The following is a 15,402-nucleotide window of genomic DNA, read 5'->3' on the forward strand; positions in this document are numbered from 1 at the left end:
GACAACAGTAGATTGGTCTATCTCCTAGGGGAAAAGAGTGTGAATGGGCTAAGAGGATTCTTTTCTATTCTAGGATATCATGGAGAAGGAAGTATGCCTTGAAAGAATGGAAGAAGTGCTTCTACTAGGAAGAAAGGTGTGGAGAAGCAAAGGGGGATCCTAAACTTTGTCACAACTTTGGAAAATGTAAGAATGTGACATGAAAATGGAAGACAAGAAACATCACTGAATATTTGGAGCTAATAGTGTAGAAGCTTTTTCTATAAAGGAGAGAGCTGGACCCTCTCAGGAAGAAGGAGCTTCTGCTACTAAAAGGAATGATGGGCTCCTAGCCTAGGATAAAATATACTCAAATAATGCTCATAAAAATTTATTTATCTGAAACTTTGCAAATCTGATAAGGACTTTGAAATCAAAATGGAAAGGCTTAGGGGAGAAAACATTGTATAGAATGACCAAGCTAGATGCCAAAGTGTATGATATGGAAATAAAATATTAGTAGAGAGGACTAGTGATTAAAATAATCGGCAATAAAACTCATGGTCTCAGATACCGCCACATATGTAACAACTGGTTGTAACAAGGTACTTGTTTTTTCTTTCATTTTTGTTAAGATGCCATAGAAACAGAAATAGAACAAGTGGTACAATGACTCTACTGTCATAAAGAATTAGCTCAGACTATTGTGATAGATAGTAACACTCAGGATGAAGCAGGGATAGGGGATAGGGGAATTTTAAAAGGTATGACATAGAACAGTATATCATTCTCTCCCATCTTCCTGGGTTTCTGAAGATTGGAGGAAGGAGCCAACTGCCAACAAAGTTGGTATGGCAGTCAACTGCATAGAAACTCTTCAGAGGAGACTTAGAGTAGAAAATCACACTTAAGATGATGAAATCCTAGCATTAAATTAAATTAAATTTTAAAAAATAAAGAAATACAAGGGTATATTAGAGACTTCCATTGGTTGTTTGGATCCCAGAATTCATCTAGGAAGCTTCAGTTATTTTTACAGGATCTAAGTGTGTATTACCACTTGTTAGGAAAGACTTTGTTATTTCTCCTATTTATGATTCTGAAATGGGGGGGGGGGCGGGCGGGCAGTGTTTAATCCAGCTCTTCTATAAAAGTCCTTCACTGCCTTAACACAAGGGCTTGTTTATCACTATTAGAATCAGTGCAGAAGGCACTCAACTGCTTGAAGGCCTAATGTCATATCCTTTAAAATCCAGATTTTAAATATACTCTATATTATAAGTTATTTTAGGGACTCCACATAGGTGGGAAAAAGGTAAGAATCTTAGTGGGTTGGGAACTGTGAAATATGCTATTGATTTTTCACTTTAAATCATAGACTGGTCCCAAGAGGAATCCAGACAAGACATTTCTAGATTGGGAATGCTTTCCAGGGCATGTACAGAAATTCAGGTAAACAGTCTAATTTTGTACATGTCTGAGAAAGGTCAGGGCGCCACCTGGTGGCATATTGAGTCCCTAGAGAGTGCCTGCTACCTGTTGGGGTTCTTCCCTCCCTCTCCCCCTACTACGGCAATTGGGGTTAAGTGACTTGCCCAGGTTCACACCACTAATAAGTATGTCTGAAGCTGGATTTGAACTCAGTTCTTCTTGATTCCAGGGCCAGTGCCCTATCCACTGTGCTATCTAGCCGCCCTTACCTGTGGTCTTGAGAATAGGTTTGTTTTGTTTTGCTTTTTGGACTTTTCTTTGTTTTCTTAATGCTTAGCCCGGTTTCTAGTAAATGCTTTCTGACTTGACACTAAACTAGTAGTGCAGGATGACTAAACTATAGTGACTACTAGTAACCAGAGGGGAGTATTATAAAAGACTTGAGAAAATACAAAGGGGGGAGTATTATAAAAGACTTGAGAAGATACAAAAGGTCAAGATGTCAAGGAATTTTAAATGCCAGAGGAGTTTATATGTAATCCTAGAAGAAATAGTAAGCCACTTGAGTTTACTGAATAGAAAATTCATAAGGATTTAGGAAAATAACTTTGGAAATTTTATACAGAATGGATGGAATGGGGACAGAGTAAAGATAGGGAAAAATTAGTTGGCTATTGGAATAATTCAGGCAAGAAGTGATGAGGGCTTGAATTAGAGCAATGGCTGTGTGACTAGAGAGAACATTATATATATATGTGTGTGTGTGTGTGTGTGTGTGTGTGTGTGTGTGTGTATATATATATATATATACACACATATATATATAACAGTCTAATTTTGCACATTCCTGAAAAGGACTGTGTCAAGGAAATCTGGTTGTGATATGCTGAGTTTGAGAAGCATAAGATATTGATTTGGAAAGGTGTAATAGGAAGCTGGTGACAGGTGACTAAGGCTCAAGAGAAAGTCTAGAGATGGAGATACAGAACTGGGGATCATGTGCATAGAGATGATTATTGAGTCTATTAAGGTCATTGAGAGAAAGCAGAGAGAAAAGACCCAACTCCACTATAGTTTGGGACTCAGTTTCTTTTAGCAAAGAAAAACAAGAAGGATGAAGTGTCATGGAAACCCAGAGAATAACCCAGAGGGAGAGTATCAAATGCTACAAGAATGTTAAGAAGGATAAGGACTGAGAAAAAGCCATTCAATTTGGAATTTAAGAGATCATTGATAATTTTGTAAAAAGCAGGTTCAACTGAAAGAAGAGGCTGGAAGCCAGATTGAAGAGTTCAGAAGAAAATAAGAGGAAAGGCAATAAAGACACTGAGTATAGAAAGCTTTTTCAGGGAGTTGAGAAGAGGAGAGATACAAGATAATAGCTAGTGGGAATAGTAGAGCAAAAATAGGAAATGGGGAGTTAAAATGAGAGACATCTTATCAGAAAAACAATAGAGCTGGAGAATAGAGCAAGAGAAGAAAACAAGAATAATTGAACTACCTGGAAGCTAAAATTAAAAAAAAAAAAGAACTGACAGAAGAATAAGATGGGGAAGGAGGGCTGGTAGTTCTGAAATCCTACTCATATCAGAAATAGGTTAAAGAGGCAACAATACATATCTATATGTATAGGTATGTATAAAAGTCTTCTAAATTTGTATAGAAATAATGGGGGGAATGGAGGGAATAGGATAAAAGGGTTTTGGAAAGGTATATAGATTAAGGGGAAAGAGATAAAGAAGGAAAGAAAGGTTTGGGGGAGCGGATAACTGAGAGATCTCTTGGGGAGTAGGTTAAATAATAGCAAAACTAGGGAGTGAGTAGAAGTAAAACAGAGGAACTAGCAGAAATAGGAAAGATGTTTTAGGTACAATCATGATAATAATGATCAGGAATAAAATTTATTGGGAAGAAAAAAAGCAGGGGTAATAATCATTGATCTCAGACAAAGTTAAAGCTAAAATAGATTTAATTAAAAGAGAAAAATAGGGAAACTACAATATATGCAAACCATATTAATCTATATGGTTTTAAACTATTTAAAGTAAATTTAAATTTAAAATGACAAATAATTTTAAAATAAAATAAAAAATTGAAATATTACAAGGGATGGGAAATGATGAGTTGGTAGATTTAGAAAGATATGGAAAGACTTGGACTTATGGAAGATGATATTTTGCATCTTAAATAAAGATAGTATGGACATGAATAGATGCATGTGAATTTGTAGGGGTATATATGTATGATTATAAATGTTTATGCATATGTATATGTATGTATATAGACATTTATGTGTGTATATGTACACATTTCTATATGTGTATATACAAATATACCCATGATTAATTGAAGCCTTCTCTGTGAGAAATGGGGTGGGGGGGAGGAAGGGAAAAAAGAATAAAGTAAAAATTGAACAGCAGAAAACAAAAGAAAATTTACAAGAAAGCAAAGATGGATTACTCTGAACAGAATGTGTAGTATTTTATATATAGGCTTTCTTGAAATGGAAATTTTATGTTCTGCTATGTATATAGCAGTAGTTTTTTTTTTCTTTTTATGCTTTTTTCTTTTGCATTTGTTTTAAATAAATAAATTTTAAAAATTGAATAGATTTAAAAAGTCATGATTAATTGATCTATATCAAACATACTGTATATATGTCTCTGATATATCATTTCAAAATTTTGAAATGGGTCTTGTTCTGTTTAAGATTTCAACCTTAAATACTAAAGAAGAGAAAGGGACCTATATGTGCCAAAATGTTTGTGGCAGCCCTGTCTGTAGTGGCTAGAAACTGGAAAATGAATGGATGCCCATCAATTGGAGAATGGTTGGGTAAATTGTGGTATATGAATGTTATGGAATATTATTATTCTGTAAGAAATGACCAGCAGGAGGAATACAGAGAGGCTTGGAGAGACTTACATGAACTGATGCTAAGTGAAATGAGCAGAACCAGGAGATCATTATATACCTCAACAACGATACTGTTTGAGGATGTATTCTGATGGAAGTGGATCTCTTTGATAAAGAGATCTAATTCAGTTCCAATTGATCAATGATGGACAGAATCAGCTACACCCAGAGAAGGGAAATGAATGTAAACTGTTTGCATTTTTGTTTTTCTTCCCAGGTTGTTTTTACTTTTTGAATCCAATTCTTCCTGTGCAACAAGAGAACTATATGGTTCTGCACACATATATTGTATCTAAGATATACCATAATCTATTTAACATGTAAAGGACTGCTTGCCATCTGGGGGAGGAGGTGGAGGGAGGAAGGAGAAAAATCGGAACAGAAGTGAGTGCAAGGGATAATGTTGTAAAAAATTACCCATGCATATGTACTGTTAATAAAAAGTTATAATTTTTTTAAAGTGTATACAAAGCACTTTGTCCACTGCTATATTAAAGTGACATGATTCTTGCCCAAAAGGAGTTTACAATATAATAAAACAGTATAGTAAATTAAAAAAAAGATTTCAACCTTACACTTAGATTTAACCCAACATAAAGGACATAAGACTATAGATCACCTTTATAAATGGCCTAAATTTGAATAGGATAGTTAATATGCAGAGTAGACTCCAACATTTTCTCAACTTAAGAGATAGATATTTAATTTAAAATAACTTTAGAAGCATAAAATACTTGGGACCCCATAGTTAAGAGTCAGGAGCAATAGGAATACAATTCCAAAACACTCTTTGTACTGATAAAAATAGATTTAAACAATTGGAGAGATAGTAATTGCTCATTAGTAGGCTGAACAAATACAATAAAAATGACAATTTACTACCCAAATTAATCTACTTATTCAGTGGCATACCAATCAAATTACCAAATGATTGCTTTATAGATCTAAAAGAAAAACAACCCTAGACGTTATCTGGAGGAACAAAATGTTAAGAATATAGGAGAATTGATGAGAAAAAAAGTTAGAAGAAAGGAAGCCTACCAATACCAGATCTCAAACTATATTGCAAAGCAATAAATATCAAAACAATTTGGTAATGGGTAAGAAATAAAGAGGCAAGTAGGTGGTGCAGTGGATAGAATGCCAAGACTAGAGTCAAAAAGACTCATCATCTTGAGTTCAAATCTGACTAGCTATGAGACACTGGACAAATTACTTCATCCTTTTTGTCTCAATTTTCCTTATCTATAAAATGAGCTAGAGAAGGAAATAGCAAACTACTCTAATATCTTTGCCAAGAAAACCTCAAATGGGATTATGAAGGGTTAAAGTATGAATAAAAAATGACTAAACAACAAGGAAGGAAGGAGGTTGATTATTCCTGAGTTCAAATTTGATCTCACACATTTACTATTTGTATGATCCCAGACAAATCATTAACCTATCTTTGCCTTAATCCACTGGAGAAGAAAACCCCAAAGGGCAGTATTGATGTGCTATGATACTCAAAGTCATGAAGAGTTGGACACGACTGAATGACTAAATAATGAATTCAGTAAGACTTAATATGACAGAGCAGTCATAAAGCTAACTTGATTTTAGGCTATATTGATGCATAATATCTAGAATCAGAAAGGTGTTAAGACCATCCTATTCTGTCCTACTCAGATCACATGCACAGTATTGAGCTTAGTTTGGGGCATCTTATTTTAGGAAGGCCATTTTATAGATGTGGAAAATAAATCAAAAGAAGGTAAGTGTCCTTCCCAATACCATACACAGTTAGGATTCAACTCCAGGTCTTTCAATTATAAAATCTATGATTCTTTCTATTCTACCATTACTTTCTCTATTTGACTTCTAAGGTTCCTTTTAGTTCTGTTATTCTGGGACTCTGTAGTTCAGCAGATGTAAATACACATTTTTCTCCCTCTCCATTTTTAGCTTATATAGTCTTCTTAAGCAGTTATAAGCTTTTAGTGTATATAGCCCTTTTAAGTTTAATCTCTAGATAAATTCAGTTTTTAGCTAAGAGCCTATTTGTTCTCATTACTCTAGCTTGTTTGTTTTCAACACATTGCTATATTCATAGCACAACTCTGCTTAAAACAAAACAAAACATTTAGGGATTTCTCATTACCTACCAAAATAACTATAAACTCTTAGCAATTCAAAGATCATTGTAATTTAGATCTAATTTACCCTTCCAACCAACCTTTTGTCACATTCCTCTCTTTATGTGCCAACTAATCTGTGTAACTTATTTTTTCTTTGTCTCTAGACTTCTTATCCTCTATGTCTAGAATGGATTCCCATTGTTCCAATGCTACTCATTTTGTCTTTTGAAATCATTCAAAGTTCAATTCAGGTACAACCCTTTCCATAAAGTCTTCTCTAGTGCTCTAGCTGAAAAAAATTTCTCCCCTTTCAAATTTCTCAGAGCATTTTATGTAGATTTCTGTTTTGAATGATCACATTCTTCTCTGTATTATGTATTCTCCATGAAAACAAATGTCTTCTTTCATCTTTTCATGCCCAGTATTTAATATAGTGTCTTATATAGGATAGCTACTGAATGTTTCTTGGATCTTTTCTCTTTCTTTCCACACCTTGAAGATCTCCTAGCTTATCTCACTAATGTTTTATTCCTGGGAAGGACCAGTCAGGCTTATCTCCCACTAGAATTAGACAAAAAAAAAAAAAAAAAAAAACTTTTCTAATTTGAAGAATCTTATCTTTGAGCTGAGAATGGAGAAGTCAACTTTTGAAGTTTAGAATCAAGGGAAGATAGACTTTGCTCTCATTTCCCAGAATCTCTTATTTACTGTCAGATCTATGTCTAGGTATTTAAATCTGAAGGAAGAATTTGTTAAACACCCATCATCCCCCACTCCAAGGCCCCAGCCTCACCTCTGACTTAAGTTAGTAAAACTTAATTCCACCAGTCTATGGTCAAATCTACAACAGACCTTTCAAATGTTAGGTTATACTTTGTTCCCCCTATCAAAAAGCCCTACCTGTGGCACCATGTTCTTGAATGATTCCATAATCTTAGAGCTCTTGGCTTCCTGATAATAGGAGAAACAGCCAGTGACAATGACCACGCAAGACAGCACCAAGCCCAAAAACAGCTGGGGAGTAGGAGAAAGCAGGTCAGGCTAGCCTTGTCAACCTCCCTGTCCTCAGGAAGGCAACTAACACTGTACAGCAACGGACCTGACATGAAATCCAAGTTTCCCCAGGGCACCATGTAGAGAAAATAATAGACAAGGGATCTGAAGACCAGCAATAAGGGGAGGGTGGGAATAGGGGATTGAGAGGAGTCATACTTAGGTGAAGAAACACCTGGACAAAAAGCCTAAGGTTGAGGTAGGGAGGGGAGGATGCCAGTGGAGAAAGAAGCAGAGGACAGAGAAGGTCAAACTTCTAGTTCTTGGGGGCAAAAGCACTAGAGTTTCCTCAGTATCCTTAAGGGAGAAAACAGGTTGGGAAGTTCTGTAATGAATAAAGGGCATTACTTTTTCATTGAGCTGAGTTATAGGATTTTCTAGGTGACAATGGAGGAAAGGGGAATGGAGATTTAAATTAGGGACAATGGGACCATTGGGAGATGGCTCATTTAGAGGATGCTTTGGGGTTCAGGGGCTTGAACCAGCTAAGTGGATTAGGAGGACTTTAGGGTTAGGCTATGAAAGCTAACAGACAATAAGTAAGCTCACATTGTCTTTCTCAGGTTTCTTATACATGAAGGACTGAATGCCGAAGGCCAAAAAACAGAGGATGGCACCGATCCACAGCAGGATGGAGAAGCCCCCGAAAAGTTGACGGAAGAACTTGATCCATTCAGGAGTGGTAGGAGGTGGGGTGAGGGTGTTGGGCCCATCCCGGAGCAGGTTGTCCTTTGCCTGTTTGTGGCTGAGACCCTGGGTGGAGGGGAGATGGTGTAGTAAACAAGGAATCAGTAAAGAAACCACCAGCAAGAATGGGAGGATTAGAGAGTAGTTTAAAAAAAAAAAAAAAAACTAGACTTAGTCAAAAGACCTTGTTTCTAGTTCTGCCTATGTTTGCTTGTCACTTAAGGTTCCTAAACTTTAAAAATACAGATAATAATATCTGTTCTGCTTATCTTATGGGGCTTTTGAAGTTCAAATGAAAGAACTGATGTAAAATTGCTTTGTGAATTGTAAAACAGTATAAAAATGTTCATGATTATAGTTCTGTCTAACATAGGTTTCCAATCCACTGAAAATCCAGACACATAAGGGGGAAGGGATGACAGAGATTCAGAGGACCAAAAAAAAAGTGTGTGTGTGTGTAGGATGACATACAGATTAGAAATGAGGGGGATGCATTGTTGTTCCCATCCTGAAGGGATTTTAACTCACCTTAGTCAGATCAACACCATATTTTTGGCTTAACTCCTCCAGAGTCAGTGTATGGTCATCCTGAAGGGATAGCAGAGACAGGAAGTAAGTCCAGAAATCAAATTGCTTTTTCAGATAGGGCTATTATAGTCATTGGGAGAACAGTGAATTTTTAATTTTAGGTCAGGTCTTGAGGATGGTGTTAAAGAGTCAACGGGATGCTTTTGTCTTAGGGTAATTTGCTGTTTCATGTTCTGGAGGGGTCTTACCATGTGCACTTCCTTCTTGAGCTCCTCCATGTTTTTCTTTTTCATCTTCTTCCCAATCTTCTTAGAGTTTCTATTATGAATTTGGGTAGAGAATTTGGAGGAATGTTGCCTATGTTTCTAGATAGAATGGTTATCTAAGGTCCAGGGGGCATGACTCAGAGTAGGGGTGAATAAAGTAAAAAAGAGATGAGAATGGGAGTGAAGAAATGGGGAAGTGAAATCATGAAGGGATAAGGAAAACAAGAGAAGGATGAGAATAAGGAAGTGAAGGTTCTGAATGATGTATTAGAGGCTTGATAAAGTTGAAGAAAGTGAAGTGACTGAGGGTGGATGGGAAGACTAGGGACTGAAGGGATGAATTGATGGAGTAATTCAGGGAGTAGGAAGATTTGAGACTGAGGGATTGAAGGAATAAGAGAATGAGAAGTTGAAGACAAAATGGGCTGAGGGGATCAGGGATGTACTGAAGTGATTCCAACAGTTGATATGTAAGGTTAAGAGGGTCTGAAACTGAGGTGGGTGGGATAGTCAGGTACTGTGGGGTAAAGGGTTTAGAGACTGGGGGAGGAGGAATCAATAATTGAGAGGTGAGGAAATCAGGAACTGAGGGGATGAGTGGTATATAAAGGATCAAGTTGTGAGGGATGGTTGTGAAGCATTAAGGTGGTCAGGAACTGGAACTAAGGGGAATCAGAGAATAGGGTTTTAGGTGATCAGTGACTAAGGGGATAAGGGAATAAAAAATAAGTATTGAGAGGGTCAGGAAGTGAAGAGATGAAGGGATCAAGGATGAGGATGAGAGAATGTAGGGGTAAAGGGATTGAGACTGGGAGTGATGGGGCTAAGCAATGAGGGGTGAGAGGAGCAGGAGCTGAGTGGTGAAGGAAATGATATATAATAAGAGAAGGGTGAAGGGCTGAAAGGGCTAAGCCAAAGATGGGTCATCATTTCGGGTGAAGGAAGAAGGGATCTGAGAGTGAGACCAGGGGAGAGTAGCCTGAGGGAAAGGAGAAGTTAGGGAGAGAAGTAAGAGTGGGAGGGGCAGAGGTAGGCAGAGACCTTTTGGCTGCTTTGTCCATTTGTACATCTCGGTCAGGGCCACTTTCCTTAGCCATGCTGAGAAGTTAACTGCTTCCTGCTTCTCTTCCACTGCGAGTGTGGACAGCCAGTTGCCGCGGTGATGAACCTGCTCTGCTCCATCCACTCCGGCTTCCCCTCCCCCATTCTGAGAGGGTAACCCCTGTGGGTTCAGGAGTGATGCTGCTGGCAGGCAGTCCTCCTGCCCATGGGTTAAGACTGGGGAGTTTGGGTCTGTTGAGGAGGCTGGGATCTCTGACACCCTTTTGTCTTAGGGAAACTCAAAGACAGAAAGAATGGAGAAATGAGTGTGGAAGAAAAAGCTGAAATTATGGGACTGGGGCTGCTAGTCATGGAGGGTCCTGGATTCAAATAACTTCATCTTTCTCTATCTTCCTTTCCTCATCTGTAAAACGAGGGAGCTGGTCCTAGATGACCCCTAACGTTTCTGCTAGCTCTAAAGCTATCATCCTGTTAAGAGATAATGATTACATGATTTTATTGATGGAGAAGAAGAGGGTCCTCTTGAAGAACTGCATCTTATCTACCAATTCAGTCACCACCTTTTCTGCAGTTTGTAGTCTCTGAGCTGCCTTTGAGAACACTGATAGGTTGATTTGATCAGGGTCATAGAACTAGTTTGTGTCAGAGGCTGGCCTTAAATCCAACTCTTCTTGCCTTGGAGATCTGATCTCTGCCCATTCCTGTCAATCAATCTCAAACATCTCTCAAACCCCCTGTTCCCCACCCTCCTTGGTTCCTCTTATGGTGAAAATGCATTTGTTTGAGGGACTAAAGACATGGCGGTATAGTAGAAGGATGACATGATTTAGAGTTAGGGGTTCTAGGTTAGAATCCCAGCTTTGTCTCTTAATACCAGTTCGTTCTTTGGAGATATTTCTACCTTCTACCTTTCAGACCTCAATTTCTTCTTCTCTAAAGTCAAAGGTCAGGTTAAGTCAGTGGTATCAAGTTCAAATAGAAAATGGGGGTCATTAAATCACACCTAAGGATTCCCAGAGGCCATATATTGGCTAGTTTTAAAAAGTAACATATTCCATGATATTTTTATTTATTTTGTTAGGTATTTCCCAATTACAAATATTTATCTGGTTCTATCTATACTCCAGAGTGTTTTGGGTCCAACCCACAAGAAATGTATCTGGTTCTGTCTGCAAAAGATGGGCTTGATGATCTTGACAGTAGGGCTCACAGCTGACTCACACAGTAGAGACTGGGTAGACCTAAGTTTAAGTTCACTTTCAGATATTTACTAGCTGTGTAATCTTGTTTGCCTGTTTCCTTATCTATATGGGAATGATAGCTCCCTCCCTTTCCCACAGAGTTGAAGCACTGAGTAGGTGCTATATAAGTACTAGCTGTTATTATTAAAAGGGACAGCTAGATGGTGCAGTGGATAGAGCCTGGCCTGGAGTTAGGAGAATCTAAGCTGAAATCTGAACTCAGACACTTACCCCTATTTGCTTTAGTTTCCTCATCTGTTAAAATCCAGGGAAGGAAATGAATGGCCAGTCATTCCAAGACCTCTGCCAAGATATGGCAAGAAAACCCCGGATGGCGTCACAGAGAATTGGACATGACTGAACAACAAAATTATTACAAAGTCCCTTCCAGTTCTAAATCTGTGATCCCATGACTAAGTTATTAGGCTATGAGGCTGGAGCTCTGAAGTCCAGCGGAAAGAATTCAGATCTGGCTCACGCATCTTCAGTTCCCTATCTATAAAATTGAGAGGTTGAATTAGATGAATTTCTAAGATTCTTTCCAACTCTAAAGCTATCCTCTAATTCGATTATTGCCTGACAACACGAATGAATTAGTCTGGCTGAAATGAATGTCAGGTGATGGGTCCAAACAATATAACTTCTAGGATCATAGATTTGGAGAATAAAAGGAACTTAGGGGTCTTCTAGTCCAAACCTTTTAGTTTATAGCTGAGAAAACCAAGATTCATGGAGCCTGAGTGACCTGCCTGAGATTCTAGAGATAGCAGAGCCAGGAGATGGAAGTTACTGTATTATACAGCCTGCCATCATCTGGTCCACTTGACCTCATCTTATACAGGAAGAAACTGGAAAGTTTCACCCTGATAATAGGTAGATCCAAGTTTTAAACCCACCTTTTCTTAATCATATGTATCTAAGTGTTCTTGCAATTATGTCAGAGTTAGTTCAATGAACAGCTATCATTACCCCTACTGGTGAAAAAGAAAAGAAACAAATATCTCTCAAAACGTGTATCCAAATGACAGGGGGTCATTCATTTTATTTTTCATATTTCAAACTACTTCATAAGCGTGGGCACTTCTTCCAGCAACAAAAACAGCAAGTTCTTCATGCTTTAGTTAAAAATCTTGAGTTGCCATGACCACAAAAATTCATCACCTAGGAGCCAACCTTCTGGGGACAAACTTCTCTGAACTTAGCTTGGTCCTAATAAAACAGTTGATGTAAAGCACATTGTTGATCCTGTACTTGAAGCTCTTCTATCTTTTTTATTGTTCAGTCATCTCTTTGTGATCCCACTTAGGGTTATCTCAGCAAAGATACTGGGATGTTTTTTATTTTATGTCATTGTTGAAAAGAGATAAGCCCATCATTACACATTATTTCCTAATAGTATTTGATCGAATGACACTGGCTTCCATGAACAAGATACTCCATATCTTTGCTTTAAACATTCTTTCTAGCTGTCGCCATAACTGGAACATTTTTCCTCCTCCACTCCAATTACTGACCATGACTTTCTTGAAATTCCAACTAAATTCCCACTTTCTTCAGAAAATCTTCTCCAATCCTTAATTCCAGTGTCTCTTATTTATTAATTCCTATTTATCCCACACAAAGTTTGTTTCGCATACATTTATTTGTAGATTGTCTCCCCCGTTAAATTGTAAACTCCTTCAAGGCAGGGACTGATTTGCCTCTTTTTCTATTCCCAGCATTTAGCATTTTGTGCATGATTTAATCTCATTCACATTCATAGTTATGATTATAAGTGTGCAGTTTCTTCTATCCTACTTTCTTCTGTTAATACTTCTCTCTCTTCTTATCCTGTTCCTCCTCTAAAGTCTGTTTTGCTTCTGACCACTGCTGCATTTTATCACCCCTTTCCCACTCCTCCACAGACACTTTCTCTTATTCCCTTTTCTTCCCACTTCCCAGTTGGGTAAGATAGATTTTTTTACATCCATTTGACTGTGTACATACACACACATATATATATATATGTATAAGTATATTTGTATGTATGTATGTATACATATATATTTAGAGGTATGTATATATATATTTCTTCGAACCATTTTAGATGTAAGGATCAAACGAATGTTTTCTGCCTCCCCAACACTACCATTTTCTCCTCCATTATAGAAACTTTTCCTTGTGTGCCTCTTTTATATGAGATATTTTTTCCCATTATTGCTCACTTCCTTTTTCTTCCACAATCTTTATCTTTCTTTGCTCATCCATTTTTTAACTTCATCTCTACATAATTGACTTATTTCAGCATGCTTTGTCTATGTAGAATTTTTCTAATTGCCCTAATAATAATAAATTAGATGTTATATGTATCATCTCATAGAGAAATGTAAGTAGTTTAACCTTCTTTTTGATTTCTTTTTCATGGTTACCTTTTTATGCTTCTCTTTAGTCATAGTTGAATATCAATTTTTATATTTAATACTCGTCCTTTCATTAGAAATGCTTGGAATTAAAAAAAGAAATGCTTGGAATTTCTCTATTTCATTAAATATCTCTTGTTCCCTTGGATCATACTCATTTTTTGCTATGTAAATTGTTCTTGGTGGTAATTCAAGCTCTTTTGTTTTCTGGGCTATCATATTCCAATCACTCTTCTTTATTGTGTTAGCTGCTAAATCTTATGTGATCCTGACATTGGTTCCATAATATTTGGTTTCTTTGTGGTTGCTTGAAGTATTTTCTCTTTGACCTGGGAGCCATGCAATTTAGTTTTACTATTCCTGGGAATTTTCATTTGGAGATCTCTTTCAAGTCATTAGTGTATTCTTTTGATTTACCTTTTTTGTTTTAGAATATCAGGGCAGTTTTCCTTGAGAATTTCTTGAAATATATCTAGGCTCTTTGATCATGGTTTCATGTACTCCAATAATTTCTAAATTATCTCTCCTTGATCTATTTTTCCAAGTAATTTGTTTTTCCAATGAGATACTTGTTTTTTTTTTCTTTTTTTGACTTTAACTATTTCTTGATGTTTCATGGAGTCATTAGCTTGTATTTGATCAATTCTAATTTTTTTTGAGGAATTAGCTTGATTAGGCAATCAAGTCTTAACAGTGTTCTGTTCTATGTCTAGGGCTAGCACAGATGTTCCCTGAAATCTCTTTTTGATGTTAGATGCCCTTGCCATCTTTGGTTTAAGAATTCCTGAAATGACTTTTGTTTCTGTTGCCTACAACTACACTTATGGTGTTTCATTCACAAAGGTTATATATATATATATATATAGTTTTATATATATAGTTATATTTTATAGAGGCTCTGCCACTTCAGAATTTTATTTGAAACATTATTTTAAAGTTGTTTGGAGAGGAATATTGAGTGTGTTTGGTTGAAAGCTTCCTCTACTCTGCCATTTTAACTCTTAGACTGAGTCTCTTAATCTATCTCAGTTTCCTCATCTATAAAATGATAAAAGAACCTACCTCTTAAGGTTTCTGTGAGGATTAAATGAGATAATAGATATAAAGTATTTTGCTAATCTCAGAGTGCTATATAAATATTAGCTATTATTATTTTTTGATGGAGTTCAAATAGAAATGGCCTTGGAATAAATTGTTATCCTGATGTTTTTCTTTCATATGTGTTTTGTAGATTCTTATACAGGACCATAAGATAACTGCCTTTTCTAATTGAATAAAAAGATAGGAATGTATGCACATTTTCTCCAAGCTCACAGAAAGCATCCTTGTGGTAACTTAATTAGCAGTAGTTAATGGGGATGATACATACTTTATTCTGTTCCCTGACAGACCTCTATATTTTTGAAAGCTTTTCATTTCACATGGCTTGGAAATTATGAATATTTAGTGTCTATTTAAAATATTGTAAAATTTTATATGGATCAATGTTATCTTCAGGTGATTGTGGATTAGGTTCCAGCATAAATTGTTAATCCAGATTACCTTAAGGTAACTTTTGTAGCATGGAGATTTAATATAATTTAGTTTATAAAAGATTATGAACATCTACCTACTAGGCTAGGTATCTGAGAAATATTTTCTAGGGACAGATGAACTAGGCTTAATTTTGGAGGCTTTCTATTATAGTTAATAATAATGTATTATGGTTCATGTTTCTACTCAC

General features: G+C 36.6%; 1 protein-coding gene and 1 long non-coding RNA gene across 3 annotated transcripts in view; one reads left to right on the forward strand and one right to left on the reverse strand.

Moving 5' to 3' along the window:
* Positions 1–8,157, forward strand: part of LOC127559711 (uncharacterized) — an 88,179-nt gene extending 80,022 nt beyond the window's left edge. Inside the window, exons 3-5 of the long non-coding RNA XR_007953191.1 lie at positions 74–186; positions 1,358–1,431; positions 8,060–8,157. This is a non-coding gene — a long non-coding RNA (uncharacterized LOC127559711). The remainder of the gene's footprint in view (positions 1–73; positions 187–1,357; positions 1,432–8,059) is intronic.
* LOC127559704 (sodium/potassium-transporting ATPase subunit alpha-2-like) overlaps positions 1–13,265 on the reverse strand; it is a 71,534-nt gene extending 58,269 nt beyond the window's left edge. For both annotated transcript variants that reach the window (XM_051993669.1, XM_051993668.1), the window contains exons 1-5: positions 10,019–13,265; positions 8,960–9,029; positions 8,712–8,771; positions 8,046–8,249; positions 7,344–7,457 (exon numbers count right to left, since the gene is read on the reverse strand). In XM_051993669.1, the coding sequence (XP_051849629.1) occupies positions 7,344–7,457; positions 8,046–8,249; positions 8,712–8,771; positions 8,960–9,029; positions 10,019–10,074 (504 nt within the window). In that variant the 5' untranslated portion in view covers positions 10,075–13,265. The remainder of the gene's footprint in view (positions 1–7,343; positions 7,458–8,045; positions 8,250–8,711; positions 8,772–8,959; positions 9,030–10,018) is intronic.
* Between the last annotated feature and the right edge of the window lie 2,137 nt (positions 13,266–15,402).

This window comes from Antechinus flavipes, chromosome 4 (genome assembly GCF_016432865.1).
Source record: "Antechinus flavipes isolate AdamAnt ecotype Samford, QLD, Australia chromosome 4, AdamAnt_v2, whole genome shotgun sequence".
NCBI classification, from domain to species: domain Eukaryota; kingdom Metazoa; phylum Chordata; class Mammalia; order Dasyuromorphia; family Dasyuridae; genus Antechinus; species Antechinus flavipes.